Here is a 24,800-nt window from a genome sequence, read left to right on the forward strand (position 1 = left end):
TTTTAGATAGATGAAACAGACATAACAATCAAGTAAAGTGTGGAATTTGGCTGGATTAACAGGAAACATTTAAATATGGGCTAAGCATTAGATATTAGGGAATTACTATTCATTTTTTGAGGTATGTAAAGGTATTGTGGTTATGTAAAAAGACTCTATTTTTTATGAGATGCATGCTTAAGGGTGAAATATCATGTCTTTGCTTTCCAACTGTTCAGAAAAATATGGCAAAATGTGAATTTTCAAATCCAAGTGGCAAATATAGTTTATTATTCTTTACCTTTCTTTATATTTGAACATCTTCATAATAAAAAGTTGTGGGAAATAAAAAACTTGAACTATACTTGGGCCAGGCATCTGTAAAAGTGGAAAAAGTACACAAAGGTCTAGGATTCTTCACTATTATTATTGTATTATTTTATAAGAGCATCAATTGCTTCAGTGTATCAGTGGAAGACCTTATAAATGCATTATTTACATAAAACACAAAAAAGCAGGAAATACAAATTAATGCAAAGGAAGACAATACAGACTATAATACTCCGCACATTCATTCCAAGAGGAAAAAGTGTAATGTAAGGTATGAAGTTCCATCTTAAGTACAATGGTTATTTTTTAACCTAATAACTATGGCATAAGCATAATTTGAGTATAATGCAACCTAGGACAATCTGTACTTTGTGAACAGTGATCCCATGACATCAAGGTTAATGAAGGTGAGGACAAGGGAAAGCAACAACTTCTTGAAGAAAACACTCAACAAGAAAGCTTTCAAGATGTCTTTCCTTCAGCAACTCTTTGTAGAATGTTTATATAAAGTCACATCCACATGAAGCCACATGGTCAACACATGTTTAAATTGGTATTTTTGGTGGCAGAATTTATATAGACTTTTCCTCTTCTAGTTCAAGAAAATTTCCTGTAAAAAGAAGTCCCACGATTTCTTAGGAATATCCCCACTGTTAATATCTGGGGATTCTGGTTTTTCATTAAGTAGTTCCAATGAACTAATCAATGACCAGTATTTGGTAAATATTTCTTTGCAGGTATGTACAAAATATTCTACCAATTTCACTCCATTTCAGTTAATTCTACCTTATCACTCAACTTATTTATTCATTAATTCAACATATATTGACCACCTGCTATATATGCAAGGCACTGAAGAAACCGGAGTGATATGAAACCTCAACTCTTGGAATATGGTCTTATATTCTGAAAGTGGGATGCTGTGGATATTAAATGCAATAGTATTTTTACTTATTTCTACTTGCATTTCTGCCAGTTTTCCTTTTATGCTGTTTAGGATTATGACAAACTCAGTTATTACTGTTTAATGATTACCACACCAATGACAGTTTCTGTATCCATGCTTTTTCCAATGAATTTTTTTTCTGGTGAAAAAAATTGGTTTCTTCTTACAGAAACAGGATGAATTATGCTTTGTATCCCATCAGTTACTCATTTATTTTTAGGTAAACCAAGTCCAATAACATTTCATGTTATAAGTTACCTATGTATTCTTTCCTCTCTTCACCTTGATTTTCTTCCCTGACCCACTTTCTGCACTGAAATCATATCTATTTTTCATTACTTTTTTCTCACACTATTTAAATATTTTTATTACTCCTTAGGATCTACAGGGTCAAATTTGGCAACCCATTTTAGGTTTTCTATACTCATTCATTCACAACACACTTGTTATAGTTAAGCTCATGTCCTTACTTTCATTATGTCCTAATTTTTCATTAATGTAGAAAGCTTTTATAGCACTACAGGAAGCCTGGGAAGGATCAATTAGGAAGTTTGGGCCCTGAGCACAGTAGGCACTCAAGAAATATGTGTTTCAATGGAAGAAATGGACTTTCTACAGTAAAACAGTATCGGGAACCTTAAGTTATACATCTCAGTGTCAGGTGAAAAAAATGAAAACTGTATTATTATTTTTTCCTACAGGATGACAGATATCAAAACCTAGTGAAACTAATGTAATAAAAAGTAATAAAAATATAATAAAAATAAATAAATAAATAATAGGAAAAAACTAATGAAACTAAGACTGTTCTAAAAATTAATTTAAGCGTGGGTGTTTAATTTTTGCCCATTTCACTAAATTTGTACATGTCTAAGGGTTATGTACACATTAGTTTGTCTATCCAAACATCATCTTTCATTAAGGTTTTCCTCCTTGAACATTTCAGTATTTAAAACAAAGTATAATTAAACAGTGGCCACATAGAAACCTTTAAGATACTTTCAATTTTTCTCAAACCTACTAGCGCCACATAGCAGTTATGGCATATGAAAAGGGAGGTGAAAAGTGGGAGGAACCCTTTACATATTTAAGGCTTTGAAGCTGGGAAGAAGTAAAAGCCCAAAAGTAGCTTTTCTATCTCCCCAGGATTACTTTTTACTTGATGGAAGCTTTCACAAGTTACATTCATAAGGCCTCACAGAGTACTTGAAATACAGTAAGAGTTGGTGAGTTACAGGTTTCTGAGTACTCTTTTCACAGGGTTTCTTTCTGGAATAAACCAAATAAGGGTTAAACAGTGAATGTTCTCAAATTTCACATTAAATTTAAATAAATTATATCCACATTATGAATTTGGCTACTTCTGTTCAGTGGTATCTGACATACAAGCATATTGCACTTCTTCTGATAATGTGTTAACACTCAGAGTACAGAATAAAATTTAAATGATTAAGTTGTAACACCTAATAGTCTTGTGCATCCATTAATTACGATGTTTGGCACCTGTATGAACACGCTGATGCTGAATAAGGTTTGTACTCTGAGTGAAAGTTTTACCACAGATACGGCATGCATAGGGCTTCTCTCCTGTGTGAATTCTCTGGTGTTGAATAAGGCATGTTCTCTGGCTAAAATCTTTATCACATTCATTACATTTATAAGGTCTTTCTCCAGTATGAGTTCTCTGATGCTGATTAAGTGATGAGGAATAAATAAAAGCTTTCCCACATTCATTACATTTATAGGGTTTCTCTCCAGTATGAATTCTTTGATGTTGAGTAAGATTTGCACCCTGTCTATATGCCTTCCCACATACATTGCATTTAAAGGGTTTTTCTCCATTATGAATCCTCTGATGTTGAGTAAGGTGTACACTCTGGCTGAATGCTTTTCCACACACACTGCATTTATATGGTTTCTCACCAGTATGTGTTCTATGATGTTGAGTAAGATTTGCACTCTGGCTAAAGGCTTTCCCACATATTTTACATATGTAGGATTTCTCTCCAGTGTGAGTAGTTTGATGCTGAATAAGAGTTGAAGAATGAGCAAAGGCTTTTCCACATTCATTACATTTGTAACACTTCTCTCCAGAATGAATTCTCTGATGTCGAATAAGGTACGTACTCTGACTAAATACCTTCCAACACTCATTGCATTTATATGGTTTCTTTCCAGTATGTATTTTTTGATGTTGAAGAAGGTGTGTACTCTGACTGAAAGTTTTCCCACACTCGTTGCATATATAAGGTTTTTCTCCAGTATGAACTCTCTGGTGATTGATCAGTGATGAACTGTGGCTGAAGGTTTTACCACATTCCAAGCATTTATATGGTTTCTCTCCAGTATGTGTCCTTTGATGTATAGTAAGGTGTGCACGCTGACTAAAGTCTTTCCCGCAGTCATCACACTTATATGGTTTCTCTCCTGTATGAATTCTCTGATGTATAGTAAGGTGTGCTCGCTGGCTGAAGGCTTTACCACACTGGTGGCATTCATATGGTTTTTCTCCAGTATGCATTCTCTGATGTGCAATAAGGGATGAGAGGTGCCTAAACTCTTTTCCACACTCTTCACATTCATAAGACTTCTCTTTGGTATGGGTACTTTGGTGTTTCATGAGGGATGGGTATTTCCTAAACTTTTTCCCACACACATTACATTTATAAGGCTTCTCTCCAGGATAAATTTTCCTATGTACAATACCATATGAGACATGACTGAAGGTTGCCCTGCCTTCACTATATATAGAAGTTTTATCATCTGACTCAGTATCAAACTGTATTATTAGGTTTGAATGCCTTTCAAAATGATTCCCATATATACCATATTTACTAAGATACTCTTCTGTAGGATCATCTTCTTGTGAAAAAACTGACTTCAAACTGAAATTACTTTCTTCAGTGGGAATTTTCCTGAAGGTATCTGGTGCTTGCCTCTCCAATCTGTCACCATCATCATATGGTTCTTCCAATTTGACGGTCTGGGTTCCATCTGTTGTGAATTTAGGAATGTTTTTAACTGGATTACAATCTTGAGCTTCTGTTTCCTGTCCTGAAATAAAAATAATATAAAAAGTTTTCTGTATTTGGAGAAAGGAAATTGCCAAAATAGAAACAAAATAATGAAAATGAATAAAATGCTTAAAAAGCTATGGTTCTGACAACCTCATAACAAGGTCCTTAAAGCTTAGAAAAGGAGAATAAAAAGGAAGAAAAACAGAAGACTAAATTGAAAAAAGGAGAGGCTTCTCACTATCCCACATAGGTACAGACTAAATAAAATAGGTTAGTCAGGTGACAGCTAACACTGTATAGGATAACTTGGGATGACTTCAATTGTGCAATTATTTACAATTATATAACATTTAAATGACATGTTCAAAGTAGGCATGCTATCATCACCCCTTCCAATCTACTCTGCACAATCCTACCTAATGCTACAAAAGTAATTTCATGGAGTGCTCTTCATGCCTAAATATGTCTAGTAAGTCTCCTATAGCCTGAAACAGTGCATTTCAAAAGTGCAGCCCCCAGACTACTGGTGTAAGTATCACTATCACCTGGGAGCATGTTAAATTATTGCACTTCACCCAGACATACTGACTCAGAAACTCTGGAAATGAGGCCAAGCAATCTGTTTTTTAGCAAGCCCTCCAGGGTATTTTGATGTACACTAAATTTGAAGATCAGTGGCATGAAGGATAAAAGTTAAAGAGAGCAAAAAAAGTTCAAAATATCTCCAACTTGGCATTTCATCCCCAAAATAATCAAGCCTTTTCTTTTTTTAAAAAAATATTTGATTTATTTATTTTTAGAGAGGGAAGGGAGGGAGAAAGAGAGAGAGAAACATCAATGTGTGTTTGCTGGGGGTCATGGCCTGCAACCCAGGCATGTACCCTGACTGGGAATCGAACCTGCGACACTTTGGTTCACAGCCTGCACTCAATCCACTGAGCTACGCCAGCCAGGGCTTCAGGCCTTTTCTATTTTGTGTCTTCTAGCACGCTTTGTATCCTGTTTAACTTAAAGTTCAAAGGTGTTCACATAACTTAAAATTACTTCCTCATAATCTTCTACAGGTGCCACGCTAATTCAGAACTCGAGGCCTTCTCTTATGCTACCTTCCCCATCTATTAAAAATGCTCATATTCTTTCCTTCTTAGAACCCTAAGTACATATTGGGTTGAATCATATAAAATTGTGTTTTTTGTAAGTCAACATGGTGGAATGTCGGCAGTTTCATATGGTTCAACCTAATAAATGATGGGGCCATGACAGAAGTTGGCCTTACATAATTATTTCACAATTTTGTGTGTTTCTTATATTTCTAACCTAGGTGCAAACTCTGGAACTAACTTATGCTTCTTTTACATTTCCTTCAGAAAGTGGCCCAAGACTAGATATGGTGGCCACTCAACTGAATTGGTAAAATAAGACAGTAACTTGTTGTAAAAAGATGGACTCAAATGAAAGCAAACACATACATAAACACACATCAAACAAACAAAAAACCCTGACCCCAAACCTGCCTGCAGGGCAGTCAAATATATACAGGCATACCTTGGAGATACTGTGGGTTCAGTTCCAGACCACCGCAATAAAATGACTATCACAATGAAGTGAGTCACATGAATTTTTTGGTTTCTCAGTGCATATAAAAGTTATATTTATATTATACTATAGCCTATTAAGTGTGTAATATATGATATCTAAAAAATGTACGTATTTTACCTAAAAAACACTTTATTGCTAAAAAAAATGCTAACCATCATCTGAGTCTTCAGCAAGTTGTAATCATTTTGCTGGTGGAAGGTACCTTCAATTTGTGATAACGCAGTGTCTGCGAAGTTCAATAAAGTGAAGCACAAAAGTGAGGAATGCCTGTATTTGTTGATGCTTATTATGTTTCCATTATGATAGTTTAAATTTAAGTTAGAGTACCTTTCTCCTTTGACAGTAGGTGGGAAACATATAACTTGCAAATATTAAGAATTATTTAAGGAAATGTAATTAAATATGAAGTTTATAATATAGCAAAAATGATACAGCAACTTTCTAAGATGCAGATCAAAGTATAATAATCACAAATATAATCATTCAATAGAATCATCCATCAATAAAGGAGTAGCTAGGATAGAGAATAAAGGAATACTGATAACTGATAAAAATTATAGCTAGAGCTATACATTGATATGAAAAGGTGTACAGGACATATTAGTAAGTGAAAAAAAGAGGTATGTAACAGTATGTAGAACAAGAACCTGTCTGTGTAAAGATCTGCTAAATGTCTTACAGATACACACAAACACATGTTAGATGCACATACACATATTACACACTGTAGTGATAACCTAAGGGGAGAAGGTCCTAGTGTGGGTATGGGGAGGGAGACACATTTCCTTTGGCTTATTTGATTTAAATAAAAAAATCAGAGTAACACTAGAAAATGCTTAGGAACAATGTTAAATGAAATAAGCAATATCACAACTAGCGTGAAAACTCATTAGAACTACACAAATCTCAAAATGCTAACAATGAGATTATAGGTTTAAAAATATTTTCTAATATTCAATAAATTGGCTATGACTTTTATGGCTGTTTAACACTAGGAATGTAGTTATATTACTTTTACAGAAAAAAAATAAAAACTTTTTTTAACCAGATTTGTTACTACCCACCCCCCCAACAAAAAAAGAAAATGAGGATGTTAATTGACTGTGTAGGTAAATGTGTGTGTGTGAGAGATACACTCACACATACAGTAAGATAATATCAGAAGCTGAGTTTAATTTCTATGTAATCAGAATTAGTTTATGACAGAATTTCATATACCTGAAAAAGTTATAATTAACAAGCTTAAAGTAACAAGTCTGAATAATGACCATGAAGAAACTGCTACTATAAAACATACATTTTTAAATCAATCAGTTTATGGGAAATTCAGAAATTGACATAATTAAGTAGGCCTTAAATATGTATATATAACTAACCAGAAAGGACTGGTTAGAAGCAGTAAGTATTTATTGGTCAATAGGGCCAAACAAGGGTATATAGTTCTGATAAAACAAGGTGAGTATTGAATCAGGTAATGAAGGACGGCTTTGAGGATGGCGGGAGGTATGATCAGAGTTGAACCTTAAAGGTCAAACTTCTGAGACAGGAATGGCCATAGAAGACCAATCAATATTCCTACTCTATTAGTGAATTACCAGTTTCCATTTCCTGAAATATGACTGATGTATCCTAACCAGAGGTTCAACTTACTAGGTACTGCTGAGATGGTAAGAAAGCAAAATCTTCAGAGGTCAAAAATCAAATAAAATCAAGAAGACAGGAAATCAGCTAGAGCTCAAGTTGGCTGCTTGTGACAGCTCCTCAATCCTGCTGATAACCTTAAGCTTTCACTTTGAAGGCACAAGGGGCTCAGGAACCAGAAGAAAAAGCCCAGGGTCCAACCAACGAGGGAAGGCTGACAGGAGTCTATTATATACTCTGTATAAGGACAGGCTAGAAAACAAACAAAACTGAAAAAAACCTCACCTCTACAGTGAAAAAAAGAAATGTGCCTTTTTCAGTGTTGGTGCTCTTTGGCAGGAGAAAAATTCACTCTCAAAATACGGTGACCATAAACTGCTCCCTCTGGTAGATTTATAGCCCTAATTCATGCTATCTGAATAATCTAAAGGACTCCTCATGCTGAGAAGTCAACCTGAAATGCTTTCAGACTGGCAGCACTGCTCAGAAGTCTATCCTGATTCTAGTCCAGGCATATTTCTATTACGCCATGCACGTTTTCTCATTGTTTAGGGGGTGCTGAAAACATTCCCCAAAGAACTTAGTGTGTTACAGGTATATTTTTGTGTCATTCTGCTGACCAAGGCAAATAAAGCCATAAATTATGAGAACAAGCTTTTTAATTAGTGTGACCCTTAAAATACTCCATGACCAGATAAAGTTAAAAAAGGGATAAAATTTAAATCAGATAATTTAAAAAAGTGAAGCAAGTCATTTTAAGGTAGTCACTTGAATGTTATAGTCTGTCACTATTGTTTCTTTTACTGTTAATGCTGTATTCTAGCATCAATATTGGCAGACATACTAAAAGTCAGTGTCTTCAAAAGTAGGAAAGCAAAATGCAAAAGAATACAGTACACTTCTTTTGTATACAAAAGGAGGTATGACTGTATTTGTGATTTCTGCAAAGAGAAACACAGAAAAGAAAATCAGTAACAAATGAACATGGTTAACTACATGGAGTGAATGGAAATAGAACAGAAGAGATGAGAGTGAATACCTTTCTAAATAGTTTTGACTTTTGAACCATATGAATGTTTTTATATACTCAAAAATGTGAAGTTTAATAAAAAAGAATCACAAACGTGGAAAAGACTAAAACTGGGCACAAACAGAATCAAACAAACTTAACAATATATGTTAAGATAACCAGAAAAAAAGAACTCAACTAACTTTTGAACCCAGTATTCTGGATAGCCTTAATGGAATAGAACAAAGAAGGGAATTTGAAGGAACTTTGAACCTAGCTAGTTTATTATTGGTACCGATATTGATATAATTCTCAAACTATTTCTGTGTGTATTATATGATACAGCAAATGGATCAATATACTGACGTTGTTGGGAACCAGGTTATTATGTGGGAAAGGAAAGATAAAATGGAGTATGGGAAAAGTTAGCAGTATGAATTCATGAGTCCTGAAACTACATACATAATACATATGTACATATATGTGGATTGGCAAAGTAGATTTACAGTTGTTCATATGGAAAAAGACAAGCAGGTTATGATTATTACAATAGCTTTATCAACTCAAAAAGAATGTCACAAGGGCATAATACACTTAGGTATAATCTCGTGAGTGTTCAAATAGCCAGCCTTCATTTTTATACCTTCTTATAGTCTACTTGCTCTACTCAAGTACACTTTGGCATGCCTTTTTCCATTTGAATAACTGTAACCTTCTTTTGCCCATGCCTGTATTTCCCAGCTCTATCTACTGAACAGATTTAGAAGCAATGCTACCCCATTGTACTGAGCACACTTAGTGCCCAGATCCTAGTTTCTAAGTACTATTTCTCCATTAAAATGAACCTCGGTTCCTTAGGCAAATTCCAGGTCCAAGGAACGCCCAAGGTGAGCCTAAAGAATACCTTGTGCCAGAAAGCAAGGACATGCTCAACTCAAAGACTAACAGGGACATCTTGAAAGAACACCAGACCTGGTTTCAAAAGCTCCCACTGAGGTAGTCCAAGGTGATGTTAGAAGATACAGAACCCATTTGTTTCCATGGACACACTAAATCTATACACAGAAATGTAACATTCCTTCTGAAAAAGACCTGAAATAGCTGAACAGCTGCTTCACTTCAAAGAAGAAAAGGATCACATTGCGGTGGGAAGGAGAGGTTGAGATGCGGTCTCACCAAAAACCCCATCCACGGCATGGTGACACATAATTGGGAAGGATATTACAAATCTGGAGCTTCTCCCTGAAGAGCAAAGAGTTTGTACCCACCTCAGGCACCCTAACTCTTAGGACCAGTCCCCTAAGAGGCTTTAAATAATCTGGCTTTAAAACCAATGAAGTTCGCATCCACAAGGCCTGGGGGACCGTAGCAACCTGAGAGACTGATCTTGAAGGGCTTCTGCACAAACTCACTTGTCCTAAGGCCCAGCGCAGAGGCAGTAACTTGAGAAGCACTCAGACTATACGTGAAGGAGATTAATTTGCTAATCTTAGAGCATCTGCTACAGGAACAGGGGCCTGTAGGAATTCTCTTCGGGGACAGAGGCACTGGTGGGTGCCATTCTGCCCTCTCCCTCTGCCATGCTCACAGTGCCAGGATCTCTAGGAGGGGAGATTTTATACATGTTTGATACCCAGGTTTTATTCTATTTGGTACCCCAGTTTTTACAGTGGCAACACAGGGGACATCCCTTGAGTATGTGGTTCTGGAGGGAAAGGGCACTTGCGTTCCTGGGTCCCATGGGATTGTAACAATCAGAGGGACAATTCCTGGCAGGCTACCACCCCCAGGGCACTGCACAGACAGCAAACTGAAACATGATCCCAGTCTTCCTGTGAAAGACACCTATTTACTGTCCTGAAGCTTCAGCCTGAAGGACAGGTTGGTTGCAGGTGTGCCACACATTGAGGCTACAGATGTGTTCCCAGGGAACTATGTTCCAGGGGGGCCATCTTTGTGCTCTTCTGCTGTCTGTCACAGCTTGCCAGTTCCTCCCAGAAAGGATCTTCTACACTCATCTTGAGCCCTGATTTTTGCAACTGCTGCATGGGGACATCTCCAGATCACCTGCAATTGTGGTCCCAAAGGACTGTACACATTTGTATACTTTAAAAGCTGCTGCCTGAGGATCTGGCTTCAAATCATCATGTAACTAGGAGCTGACTGAAATCCCTCCCTCTGGAACACTGACAGGTCTTGGCATAGTCCCCAAAACTGGAGCTATTAAAAATAAATCAGAGAACTGTAATTGAATAATGATAAAATAATAAAAAAAAATAAATCAGGCTGGGTCCTGGCTAGTTAGCTCAGTTGGTCAGAGCATTTTCCTGATATACCAAGGATGCGGGTTTGATTCCTGGTCAGGGCACATACAAGAATCAACCAATAAAGACATAAATAAGTACAACAACAAAATGATGTTTCTTTCTTTGTGTCTCTATCTCTCTCTCTCACACAAAAATCTATAAATAAAAATAAAGAAAAAAATAAAACAAGCCAGGTTGCTTAGACAATCACAAAAGTTCAAGAGACAACCAAGAACTAGGGTAAGATGGAACAATAAGATTCATCTAATACACGAGGCCACTCCTTTAAGACAGGAAGAGGCTATTGTTGTGCCTAATACATAGAAGCAACATAGAAAAACATGAAAAAAATGTGGAAACAAAGAAATATGTTCCAAATGAAAGAATAAGACTTAAAAAACCCTCTGAAAAAAACCTTAATGAAATGGAGATAAGTAATTTACCATATACAGTTCAAAGTACTGGTCATAAAGATGCTCACTGAACTTGAGAGAAGAATGGGTGAACATAGTGAGAACTTCAACAAAGATATAAAATACAAGAAAATTCCAAACAGAAGTTATAGAGCTGAAGAATATAGTAACTGAACTGAAAAATACTCTATAGTGATCTCAAAACAGGGCAGTGGAACTCACCCAAACAGAGACCCCATCAAAAAGGGAAAAATATTTAAAGTAAAGATAACTTAAGGGACTTACGTGACAACATAAATAGAATAACACTCACATTGTAGGAGTCCCAAAAGAGAAAGGTGCAGAAAACTTATTTGAAGAAATAATGGCTGACAACTTCCCTAACCTAGGGAAGGAAACATATCTAGATCCAGGAAATCAAGAGAATTACAAATAAGATCAGCCCAATGAGATCCACACCAAGACACATTATAATTAAAATGTCAAAAGTTAAAAATAGAGAATCTTAAAAGTAGCAAGAAAAAAACAACTTGTTACTTACAAGGGGACCCCCACAAAACTACCATCAGAGTTTTCAGCAGAAACTCTGCAGGTAAGAAGGGCCTGATATACTTGCATTCTACATCCAACATGCTAAAAGGAAAAAACTTCCAAACAAGAATACTCTACCCAGTATTTTCCAGATAACTCAAACTAAAGAATTCACCACTAAACCAGCCTTACAAGAAATGTTAAAGGGATTTCTTTAAGTTGAAATGGCACGGCACTAATTACTAATAAGAAAACATATAAAAGTATAAATTTCACTGGTAAAGTTAAATATATGGTAAAGGTAGTGAATTAATCACACAGAAATCTAGTATGAAGATTAAAAGACAAAATAGTAAAAATAACTATAATTACTATAATTAGTTAAAGGACACACAAAATAATAAGATGTAAATCTTATTTATGTCAAAAACAAACATCAAAGGGAATAAAAATTTAAAGTTTGGAATGTGTTCAAATTTAACTTATCAACATAAAATAGACTGTTATAAATATAGGTTGTTATATGTAAGTCCCATGGTAACCACAAAGAAAAAAACCTGTAACAGATAAAAACAAAGATAATGAGAAAGGAATCTAAACATAACACTAATGAACCACATCAAACCACATCACAACCACAAAGAGCACAAGAGAAGAAGAAAGGAACAGAGAGAACTATAAAACAACCAGAAAACAATGAACAAAATGGCAATAAATACATATCTATCAGTAATCATTTTAAATGTAAATGGACTAAATTTTCCAATCAAAAAACATAGTGTGGTTAAATGGATAAAAAACCCCAAGACCTACTATATGCTGTCTATAAGAGACTCATTTTAGATATAAGGACCCATACAGACTGAAAGTGGATAGAAAAGATGTTCCATACAAATGAAAACCAAAAGAAGGCTGGGGAAGCTATACTAGTATTAGATAAAACATACTTTAAAATAAAGACTATGACAAAGAAGCACATTACATAATGCTAAAGGGGTTGATCCAACAAGATATAACATTTATAAGTAGTTATGCATCAAAAAGCACCTAATTACATAACACAAATATTAACAGACCTAAAGGGAGAGATAGATAGCAATATAAAAATAGTAGATGACATTAATACCTTACTTAGATCAATGGATAGATCATCCAGAAAATGAATGAGAAAACATCGGCTTTAAAGGGCACATTGGAGCAGATGGACTTGAAATGTACAATACATTCCATCCAGAAGCAGCAGAACACACATTCTTCTCAAGAGCACAAGAAACATTCTCCAGGATAGATCATGTTAGGCCACGGAACAAATCTTAATAAATTAAAAAAATTAAAATTATATCAAGCATCTTTTTCAACAACAATTGTATAAAATTAGAAATCAATTACAAGAAGAAAACTGAAAAAAATCACAACTAGGCATGGATTAAACAACATGCTAGTGAACAACCAGTGGGTTAACAAAGAAATCAAAGAAGAAATCAAAACCACCTTCATACAAAAAACATACTAAAATTCTTGGGAGGCAGCAAAAGCAGTTCTAAGAGGGAAGTTCACAGGGATACATACTTACCAGGGAAAAAAAAACTTAGGAAAAATCTCAAATAAACAATTTAACTTTAAAAACTGTACCTGAACAACAATAAAAAATAAATTAAAAATTAACAGATCAAATTAACATTTAAGAGAAAAGAAAATTAAAAAAAGAAAAAAGAGGAAAAAAAGAATAAAAAGAAAGAAAAAGACAATCTAACTTTACACTTCAAAAAATTAGGAAAAGAGGAAATAAAGCCCAACATTAGTAGAAGGAAGGAAATAAAGATCAGAATAAAAAGAAATGAAATAGAGACTGAGAAGATAACAGAAAAGATCAATGAAAGTAAAAGCTGGTACTCTGAAAAGATAAATAAAAAAAGACGAACATCTAGTTAGACTCACCAAGAAAAAAAGAGGGCTCAAATAAATAAAAATCAGAAATAAAAGATGAGATATTACAGCTAATACCACAGAAATACAAAGGATCATAAGAGACTACTATGAGCAATTATGCACCAAGAAACTGAACAATCTAGAATAAATGAATACATTCCTAGAAACATGGAACATTTCAAGACTATATCATAAAGCAGAAAATCTGAATAGACAAATTAATAAGGGGACTAAATGAGTAATCAAAACCTCCCAACAAACCAAAGTCCAGATGGTTTCACTGATGATTTCCAAAAAATAAAAGAGGAAGAAATGCTTTCAAACACATTTATGAGGACAGCATTACCCTCATACCAAAACCAAACAACACACCACAAGAAAGGAAAAATATAAGCCACATCCCTGATGAACACAGATGCAAAAGTCCTCAACAAAAAATTAGCAAACCCAATTAAACAATATATTTAAGGGATCATTTACCACAATCAATTGATATTTATTCCACGGATTCAAGAATGACTCAACATCTGAGAATCAACTGTGATACACTACATTAACAAAATTAAGTATAAAAATCATATGATCATCTCAAAAGATGCAGAAAAACTATTTGACAAAACTCAGCATCCTTTTATGATTAAAACTCTCAAGTATGTGGGTATAGAAGGAACATACTTTAACATGGCCATATAAGACAAGCCATCAGCTGACATCACACTCAATAGTGAAAAGCTGACAGCTTTTCCGCTAAGGTCAGGAACACAATCAGAATGCACACTCTGCCACGGTTATTCAACATAGTGTTGAAAGTCCTAGCCAGAGCAATAAGGCAATAAAAAGAAATACAAAGCACCCAAATTTAAAAGGAAGAAATAAAACTGTTCCTATTTGTAGACAACATAATTTTATACACAGAAAACTCTAATGACTCCACCAAAACTGTCAATTCAGTCAAATTGCAGAATACAAAATCAGTATACAAAAAACTGTTGTTTCTATATACTAACAACAAACTATCAGAAATATAAATTAAGAAAACAGTTCCAATTATAACTGCATCAAAAAGAATAAAATATCTAAGAATAAATTTAGCCAAGGAGGTAAAAGACCTGTGCATTAAAAACTTTTAAGACACTGCTGAAAGAAATTGAAGACAACACAAATAAATGGAAAGATATTCCATGCTCCCAGACTGAAAGAATTAATACTGCTAAAATGTCCATACCACCAAAGCAATCCATAGATTCAATGCAATCCCTAGCAAAATTCCAATGGCATTTCTTACAGAAATAGAAAAAACAATCCTAAAGTTTGTATAACCACAGAAGACCTCAAATAACCAAAGCAAAATGAGAAAGAACAATACTAGAAGCATCACACTCCCTGATTTCAACCTATATTAAAAAGCTATAGGCAATCAAAACAGTATGGTACTGGCATAAAAACAGACACAAATTAACAGAACAGAACAGAACAGAGAGCCCAGAAATAAACCCATGCATATATAGTCAATTAATCTATGAGAGAGGAGGCAAGAATACACAATGGGGAAAGGACAGTCTCTTCAATAAGCACTGCTGGGAAAACTGGATAACCATATGCAAAAGAATGAAACCAGACCACTATCTTAAATCACACATAAAAATTAAATCAAAATGGATTGAAGACTTGAATGTAAGACCAGAAGCAATATAAACTCCTATAAGGAAACACAGGTGATAAGCTCCCTGAGTTTAGTCTTGGCAATGACTTTTTTGGATCTGACTTCAAAAGCAAAGGAAACAGAAGCAAAACTAAACAAGTAGGACTATATCACACTAAAAAGTTTCTGAACAGCAAAGAAAATCATCAACAAAATGATAAAGCAACCTACTTTTTTTAGAGAGAATGGGAGAAAACATTTGCAAATTATGTATCTGATAAATATATAAAAAAGTCATACAATTTAACAGGAAAAAAAACAAACAAAAGAAACCAATCGATTAAAAAATAGGCAGAAGACCTGAATAGATATTTTTCCAAACAACATGCAGATGGTCAATGCGTACATGAAAAAAAACTCAGCATCACTAATCAACTCAAAACCACAATGATATCACCTCAAATGTTATAATGCCTATCATCAAAAAACACAAGATATAACAAGTGTTGGCAAGGAAGTGGACTGTTGGTGGGAATTTAAATTGGTGTAGCCCCTATGGGAAACAGTATGGAGGGTCCTGAAACAAAAATGGAATTATTATATGACCCAATTCCATTTCTGGATATATATCTGAAGAAAATGAAACCACTAATTAAAGAAGATATAATGTACTCCCATGTGTGTGACAGCATTATTTACAATAGCCAAAACATGGAAACAACATGAGTGTTCATCAATGGATGAATGTATAAAGAAGATGTGGTCTACAGATAAAACAGAATACTACTCAACCATAAAGAAGTAACCTTGTTATTTGGGTTTTGAGGGCATTATACAAAGTAAAATACGGAAGACAGAGGAAGACAAATACTGTATGATTTCACTTATATGTGGGATCTAAAACAACAACAACAAATCAAAGAAAAACAAAAACCAAAACACCAAACTTCTAGATTGAAGAGCAGATTATTGGTTGCTGGGGGGAAGAAGGGGTAGGTGGGGGTGGTGGTGGGAGAAGTGGGTGAAGGAGGTCAAAAGGTACAAACTTTCAATTATAAAATATGTAAGTCCTGAGGATGTAATGTACAGTATGGTGACTACAGTTAATAAGACTATATATAATGCGTATTTGAAAGTTTCTGAATATTTGAACGTTTCTAAGAGATGAAATCTTAAAATTTTTCATCACATACAAAAATTTGTAACTATGTATACAGATGGTAACTATGCAAATTTATAACTATGTATAAGATGATAATTAGACTTATTGTGGTGCTAATTTTGTAATGTATACAAATATCAAATCATTACATGGTACACCTGAAACTAATACAGTGTTTTATGTCAATTATACCTCAATTTAAAAAAAGTCTTGTACCGCCCAAATTTGAGACAATCGAGCATCAAAAACGGAACCCTCTCAAACTGGAATGAGCTAATAACACATTAAATTTTAAAAAATTCCACTAGTCTATAGTGCTACAGACACATAAAAATGGAGTGGGAAAAGGGACAGTCATTTTCTACAAAAGAGTGCTATTAATCATTTAGAAGAGATGGCTGAATTAGAAAATCACATTTTGTAACCAGCTATGTAATAAAGCAAGGATCATCAGTGGATAAGAACCTTAAATAAAAGGTTATCAGGGAATAGAACAGTCATGTGGTGTCTAAGTATCAATCCACAGATTTCCTACTAATTAGAAAGAAAAAAAATGCACCTTTAACTTAGCACCTAAGTGAAGCACCTAAAACAGAGAGATCTGGTACACGGCACAAACTGAGTATCACCAAATGAGACAAATGACATTACGTGTCTCCTGAGGAAATGCAATGGAAAGTACATTCCTATAAAGTACTCTTGGCAAAAAAATTTTTTAAAAAGATTTTATTTATTTTTAGAGAGAGGGGAAGGGAGGGAGAAAGAGAGGGAGAAATATCAATGTGTGGTTGCCTCTCGCATGCCCACTACTGGGGACCTGGCCTGCAACCCAGGCATGTGCCCTGACTGGGAATGGAACCAGGGACCCTGTGGTTCGCAGGCTGGCACTCAATCCACTAAGCCACAACAGCTGGGGCCTCTTAGCAAAAATGTTTAATCTGAATCTAACCATGAGGAAACAATCAGATAAATGTGGATTATTTTTTTAAAAACCTGGCCTGGATCCTTCAAACAATGTCAATATCATGAAAGATTAAAGAGAAAAAAAGGCTGGGGAAGAGTTCTGGATTAAAAAGGACCAAGACAAAGGATAACCAAGTGGAGCATGTGATTCCTGACTAGATCCTGGATTGGGGAGAAAAACATCTAAAAAGGATATTTTGGGAGAGTTGGAGAAATATAAGTATTTGACTATACATTAATAGCATTTTTGTATAAATGTTACATATTTGGAGAGAATGGTGTTGTACTTATGTTAGGGGAATGTTCATGTTCTTAGAAGACATATATAGAAATATTTAGGGGTGAGATTTTATGATGCCTACAACTAATTTTCAAATGGTTTAGTGCAAAAACAAAGTATGTGTGTGTACTTATAAAAAGATAAGGCAAAAGTGGCTGAATGAGGATAAATGGTGATTCCAGGTAAAAAATATATAGGTGTTCAATGTACTGTTCCTGTCAACTTTTCTGCAGGCTTGAAATCTTTCAAAATAAAGTTGTGAAGGAAGAAAGGAATGGGAACCACCAAAAAGTCCATCACTAGGGAACAGGTTCAGTAAAATATGAGACACACAATAAAATCTGATGCAGATGTTTAAGCTCTTTACATACTCATTTGGAACACTTATCAAGATAGACTTTTTTATTATTTATTTATTATTATTATTTTTTTTAGAGAGGGAAGGGAGGGAGATAGAGAGAGAGAGAGAGAAACATCAATGTGCAGTTGCTGGGGGTCATGGCCTGCAACCCAGGCATGTATCCTGACTGAGAATCGAACCTGCGACACTTTGGTTTGCAGCCTGTGCTCAATCCACTGAGTTATGCCAGCCAGGGCTCAAGGTATGTTTTTAAGTAATGAAAACAAAGTACAAAACTGTGTTTGTCTACATATAGACAAATATTTTCACATTGACTTTCTATGCAAACCAAATAAAACAAACACTTGTAGGAATAAACTAGAACCAAACAACAGTGATTGTGTGTTGGGCAGATGTAGGAACTGGGTGAATGTGGTACACATATGAAAGACTTTTGTTTGGCTTTATATAAAATTTAAAAACATATTTTATATACGAACATTTCTGTTTTGTGAATAAATTGTCTTTTTAAATAATTAGAAAATAAAAAAGAAAGAAATGAGTTAGGGAAGTGGAGGAAGAGGGCTATGGGGTTTTGTCAGTAAATAAAAGAAACTCAAAAAGAAGGTTTGAAATTAAGATTTTAGATGACATTCATGCATACTTGGATAGAATGGTGGCACAATCAAAGCCTCAGAGTGCTAGGGTGTGGGACTCAGGGGTCATGGGGAAAGATACAAGATACAGGGAAAAGGTATAAAAATGATGTTTGGGAAATCTTTTCCCGAGGATGGCCTCTCTGAGGAAGTGATGCCAAATAGCTCAGTGCTCTTGACAGACTGGGATGTCCTTCTGGAAAATGATTTGGCTATATTTAAAAACATATCTAACCACACTCAGGGCAATATAGGCTAAGCACAAAGCCTCTCATCTGCCAGTTCTTCTCTCACCTGGACTAGGGCCTTCTAAGATTTCTTTTATCACCATCCATGGTTCTTCCAATATGGGAATCACAGTTGGTCTGTACACTGTCAGTCCTGTTCAGAAGATATATAATGAGTTTTACCCTGAATATAAACATTTGTTCAAATTTTATTACTTGGCTTTTTATCCACGTGGATAGACCTTTACAGGAAAACAAGAGTTCATGGCTATGACCGAATAAATTATGTCCTTGTCCTTTTCAGAGCTAGGACAGAAATTTCCTGGCACCCTGGAGGATATGTGCACAGAGATTATGTGGGACGGAAATCGCAGGGCAGTGGGGAATGAGCAAGGTACAGCACTGGTAACAGCCCTGTGAAATTACACATCAGTTTTCAATGATCTTCTATTTAGAAACCTTTCACTTGGGAAAAAGGGAGTAGAACATAGGCACTTCTGTGCCCAAGTGGGATAAGCACAGCTGATCTCTAGGCCCCATTTTTGGCAAAGTACTTCAGAGACCCAACCCATCTTTAACAACAGAAAGAGAAAAAAAAGATACTCTGGTGGATATCCTGGGAGGTGTGGGTAAAGATGATGCTTACCTAGAGAAACCATGTTCCAATAGTTCTGTAACGTCACAGTCTTGTACAATTCCTTCTGTACAGGACGCATTAGCTCCCAGTCTTCCTGGGTAATATCCACAGCCACATCTCTGAATGTCATTGATTCCTAAAACAGCAAATATAGCTTCATTCAAGAACTAATAGGAAGGGGATAGTGTTAACACTAGGTGTGTGTGTGGTGGGGAGAATCATAGAAACTTGATCTTTAGTGGGATCCTAAAGGTGTCTAGTCAAAACTTTTACCCAGCATGTAGATGAGCATACCTTAACGGTCTTAAAAGAAAAATTGAATATAAAGTAGAATTTATTGTTTTCAGCTGCCACTAGTGCATACATTGGTGGTTCTATCTTAAAGAAGAAAGGGTTTTAAACATAGATGACACAGAGTTGAATGGTTTTGCTGCAGAGGGGGAGCGGGGCAGGGGAGAGCAATGGGGGCAAATTGGGACAACTTTAATAGAACAACAACAAAATAAATTAAAAAATAAAAATAGAGATCCACTGTTATCTGCAACAACAACAAAAAAGAATAAATTTGCTGTGTTCTAAGTGGAAATTTTAAGCTATTTTGTGTGCTCTGTGATGAAGGGCAGAGGCCTTCCTCTTTTCCATCATTGTTGAACTAGTGTACTTTTTAGGTACATTTTGCATCCCTCTTGTTCTTCTTCCTTTTGTTAAAAAAATTTCTTGATTACACTTACATGCTTTTCAAATAAACTTTAAGTTTCTTTAAAAAATTGTATCAAGACTTTGAAATCTCATTAAGTTTGTAAGTTAGGGATAACTGATGGTTTTACAACATTCAAGACTTCTTTCATATCCAACAGAATTATACAAAACATGAAGTTACTGCAAAATTTATACTATGTTTAGTCCTAGCTATTTTAAATTTGAGGGGGGGTAATACTGTGAATGAATCTTTAATTTCATTCTATCATCTGTCTGGTTTTTATATATAGTTAAAGTGATTAATTTTTGTATGCCATTTTTATAGAAGTCATTTCAAATTTTTATTACTGTTTCTAACAGTTTTTTCCTTTATTTTCTTAGTTTCCTCAGGTAAAACATTCATATTACCCATAAATAATTTTACACTGGTTACCAATTTCAGATATATTTGTACAGTAAACCTTTCTCTTATGGTGGCCCGAGTTGCTCTCCCTTAAAATGACAGACTCATGATAAAAAGTAATACTATATGTAATACATGGCTTTTAATTACTTGTTAATGAGGAAAAATGATGTTAGTAACTATTGTTTATCCTACTGTGATCTTACTAATCACTTACTGTTATTGAGGGTAACAAGTCTCATAAAATTTAATCCTCATAATTTATTAGAGTCACATAACCCAGGCTGAGTGGTTAAGTGTCTTGCCCCAAATTATAGGTTCAATGGCAGAACCAGGAACCAAACCTATATCCATTTGGCTGTGCAGGTCAATCCCTTTACCTCAATGCAATAATGCTGCATTAAGGTCAGAACATGAGAGAAAGCAATGCCATTTCCTATACAGGGCATTCACCTACCCTAACAGGCCAAGGTGACTTAAGGAGAAAAACTGAGGGTTAGGTCTTTGATGGAACTTTTGGGGTCAGTGAAGTTAAAGGGCCAGGATAAAAAATGTCACCACACATGGTGAAGGCATTTTAAAATCACACAGGATACTAAAACTCACTTTGGTCACCAGATTATTTAGCCACCCTGCCTGGAAAGCATGTCTTCCTTTGGGGTCTTCCTCTTGGGTCTCTCGGGAAAGGGCAGAGTTCTGAGGAGCAGCTATGGAAGAGAAAGAGACCATGATGGAGATCAGTCTTGTTTAAATTGCCCAGGGAACTTATCACCAAATAGATGCCTACACTTACTTAACACGAGAAGTCAGAAGGAAACCAAACACAGGACCTCTGCTCCAAAAAATGAGCGGAGCCCTAACTGGTGTGGCTCAGTTAACAAGCGTCATCCTGAAGGGTGAAAGGTTGCCAGTTTGATTCCCAATCAGGGCACATGACTGGGTTGCAGGTTTGGTCCCAGGTTAAGGCATGTGCAAGAGGCAACTGATCAATGTTTCTCTCTGACATTGATGCTTCTCTCCCTCTTTCTCCCTCCCCCTCTCTTAAAAAAAAAAAATCAGTGGAAAGAGGCAATAACTTGTCCTAAAACATCCGTTGCAGGCTTCAAAAATAAAGAGTGCTCTGAGACTCTTGTATCAAATTCATAATTTTCTACTAATCCCTCATGTGATATAAATTTTGAGTTATGTGTTCACTAAATAAGGAAATGCTCTCTGGACTGGACCCTTTTCTACCAATTTGGAAGTATGTTACTATAGACTCCAATTCACAAAGCAAATGATTTGTTGGCAGAATGGTCCAAACCTCTGCAGGTAACCCCCGTGAGGACTCACCGGGGGTAATTTAGTTGTGTCTGGTCATTGTTTTATGACACATTTCCTCTGGGTTTAGATAACGTGTATTTGGTTCCAAGAAATCTGAAGAGGAATACCACACAGGATGGGGCTCATGTTAAATAAAGGCTGTTCTCACTCACTCACTGCCCTTCCTTTTCCCTACTGCTCTAACAGGCTGCTCTCATAAAGATATGTTTGTCGTCTTCTCTAAGCATCCAGGATTCCTCCCCTCTCTGCCCTATAATTCTCACCTTCATCTTCTAGAATCTGAGTCAAATCCTCCACCAGAGTCACCACTTCCTCACTGCTTCCTGGGTACTGAGACTTCACCCAGGTCCTAACCTCCCCAGGCAGGATGGTCAGGAATTGCTCCAGCACCAGCAGTTCCAGGATTTGTTCCTTTGAGTGAATCTCAGGCCTTAACCACTTAAGGCAGAGCTCTCGGAGTTGATTCAATGCTTTTCGAGGACCAGCCAGGTCTGGGTATGGAAAATTCCTAAAATTCTGTCGACAAGTCTCACTGTCACGCAAGAGTCTTGAAGCAAGGGTTTCCTTTTCAGTACTGTGCGGTCCACTCTGAGCCTTGTCTGGCTTCCACATTAGAAAGATTTGGGAGCGTGAAGAACTGGTCATCCTCTTACTTGAGGCTGACATCGCAGCTGAGTCAATCTGGCAATATCCTTTATTTCTCTAGTAGTGAGCCAACTGCTTGAGTCTCATCTTACAGCCACAAAGACAAGGGCACAAGAGACTCAAGGTAGAGTCATCAGCTTTAGTTACAAATTCTGAGCCTAGAACTTGTAGGGATGGTTAGGAAACCCTGAAACACAAGAACAGACCACAAAATCAAGAATTTCTGGTGCTCTCTGGTATACACATGCACAGAGACTAGCCAGTGTGCACAAACACATATGCAGGGATGTCACACTCATTTTCACCAGGGGCCACATCAGCCTCGAGGTTGCCTTCAAAGGGCCGAATTTTAGGACTGTATAAATGTAACTAACTACTCCTTAACAGTTAAGGAGTTAAAATTACATTCGATCCTTTGGAGGCAACCTCGAGGCTGATGTGGCCCCTGGTGAAAATGAGTTTGACACCCCTGACATACAGAATTTACCTTGGTCTCCTTCCCTCATATCTTTAGACGCATAAAAGGGCTAATCATTTACCTGTTTTGCATATTAGTGTCACTCAATCCTAGCTTTTCACTATCTGAGGGTGGAGGAGACAAGCAGGCAGGGTTGGAAAGAAGTAGAAAAGGCTGGTATGATTTGAAGCCCTTTATGTGTTTCTAACGGAGACAATTCTGTATGAATAAATTTGAAGCCAGGATTCCCGAAGAAAACCTCCAACAGGCCTGACCTGGAGAAGAACCCGTAACACCTGTCCACGGGTTCCAGCTCTGAGCCCTACTCAATCAGTCTTGTCACCAAGGCCAACAGTTTACAAGGTCCTGCACAGCAGGTGCGCAGGCCTCGCCTCCGTCGCCTCCCTTTTACAGCGGGTCTCCCTAACTCCTCTTCACTTGGAGGGAGAGTCGCAGTCAGCGGGAGTCGGAGCAAGGCAACACGCCGCTGTATTGGGGCTGGACACCCCACAGCAGCCTTCACCCTACGTTCACCTCCTCGTAGGCCGCGAGCACGGGCGCTCGTGCCTGAATCGGCTACGGCTCGGGCTCTGACCGCGCGGACACTCGGCCCCAGCGTCGAGACATCATTACCTGCCGCTGGGACCCGGCGGATTCGCAGCCAGAGCGGCCGGGAGGCCCCAGGCAACAATGGCGGCGGGGGCGCGTTCGCGGGCGCCTGCGTGGCGGGCTCAGTCCGGCGCTGCAGAGGGGCCTCTAGCTCCTCCACTGCCTTTCCCCGGAAAGCACAACGTAGGTCGGCCAGAAACAGCGCCTTCCAGCCCAGTCTTGAGAAGCCCGGCCCGGAACCCAGGGTCCTCAGCTTCGCCTGGACCTCTCCTCGGCGCCACTGCGCATGTGCGGGAGGCTAACGCAGCGCGTACGCTAAGCCAATCGGAAGCTGCGCCCTAGGCCTCCAACGCTTCTTTCTTTTGACTTGTCGCCTTGGCAACCTCCTCCGCCCAATCACTGCGACTTGCTCTTTCGCCTTCTCGGCTGTGAGTGGAACCTTCAAGTTTCGCTGGTCAGAGTCAGATCTGCTTGATGACTTAGAGACTGAGATGCTGCCAGCATTTTGCGGGGATGGAGGGAGGATACGGATGGGGAGGGTTGGAGTCCCGCGCAAGTTAATGACGGTAAATCTGGTGCCAGAGTTCCCAGAGGAAGGATGAGCAGAGGGGTTGCGGGTCTAAAGACAAAAAGACTCGAAATGCTGGTTCGGGCTTTACTGTAAATAAACATTCACTGCTAAAGCCTCTGACTTACTCCTCAGGAAATTGATTCCGAGACTCTCAGATTAGAAACAACAACATCCAAAAACAAGTTGAGACTCAAAACACAAAATGCTTGACAATAAAGACATACAAATGCTAGAAAAACATATTCTAGGGGTTCCTGTTGTCTATTGATGTTTTGGCAAACTACCCCCAAACTTAATGGTTTTTAAGAAAAACCATTTAGCCCTGACAGGTCCTGAAAACGGAAAGGTCGCTGGTTCTATCCCTGGTCAGGGCACAAACCTGGGTTGCCAGCCAGGCCCCGCCCACTGGGGGCGTGCTAGAGGCAACTTGTCAATGTTTCCCTCCCTTCTCTCTCTAAAAATAACTAGTTAACTAACTAACTAACT

The 24,800-nt window shown here is 37.1% G+C and overlaps 1 protein-coding gene across 1 annotated transcript; it reads right to left on the reverse strand.

The window, feature by feature from the left end:
* Positions 1 to 247: 247 nt before the first annotated feature.
* On the reverse strand, positions 248 to 24,013 carry ZNF287 (zinc finger protein 287). Its single transcript, XM_045824592.1, has 6 exons — positions 23,768 to 24,013; positions 22,296 to 22,864; positions 21,316 to 21,416; positions 19,617 to 19,743; positions 19,038 to 19,124; positions 248 to 4,309 (listed from the first exon to the last, which is right to left on the reverse strand). Exons 2-6 carry the CDS (start codon positions 22,696 to 22,698, stop codon positions 2,739 to 2,741), a joined length of 2,289 nt encoding a protein of 762 aa, XP_045680548.1. The 5' UTR covers positions 22,699 to 22,864; positions 23,768 to 24,013; the 3' UTR covers positions 248 to 2,738.
* Between the last annotated feature and the right edge of the window lie 787 nt (positions 24,014 to 24,800).

This window comes from Phyllostomus hastatus, unplaced genomic scaffold (genome assembly GCF_019186645.2).
Source record: "Phyllostomus hastatus isolate PE091 unplaced genomic scaffold, TTU_PhHast_1.1 phas_scaffold_55, whole genome shotgun sequence".
Lineage (NCBI taxonomy): Eukaryota > Metazoa > Chordata > Mammalia > Chiroptera > Phyllostomidae > Phyllostomus > Phyllostomus hastatus.

Coding starts and splice junctions, on each gene's coding strand:
- ZNF287 (XM_045824592.1), bottom strand. CDS start 22,698: ATGTCAGCCTCAAGTAAGAGGATGACCAGTTCTTCACGCTCCCAAATC. Junction 21,417..22,295: donor TCAGATTCTAGAAGATGAAG/GTGAGAATTATA, acceptor TCTCTTCCATAG/CTGCTCCTCAGAACTCTGCC. Junction 19,744..21,315: donor TAAATAATCTGGTGACCAAA/GTGAGTTTTAGT, acceptor TTGCTGTTTTAG/GAATCAATGACATTCAGAGA.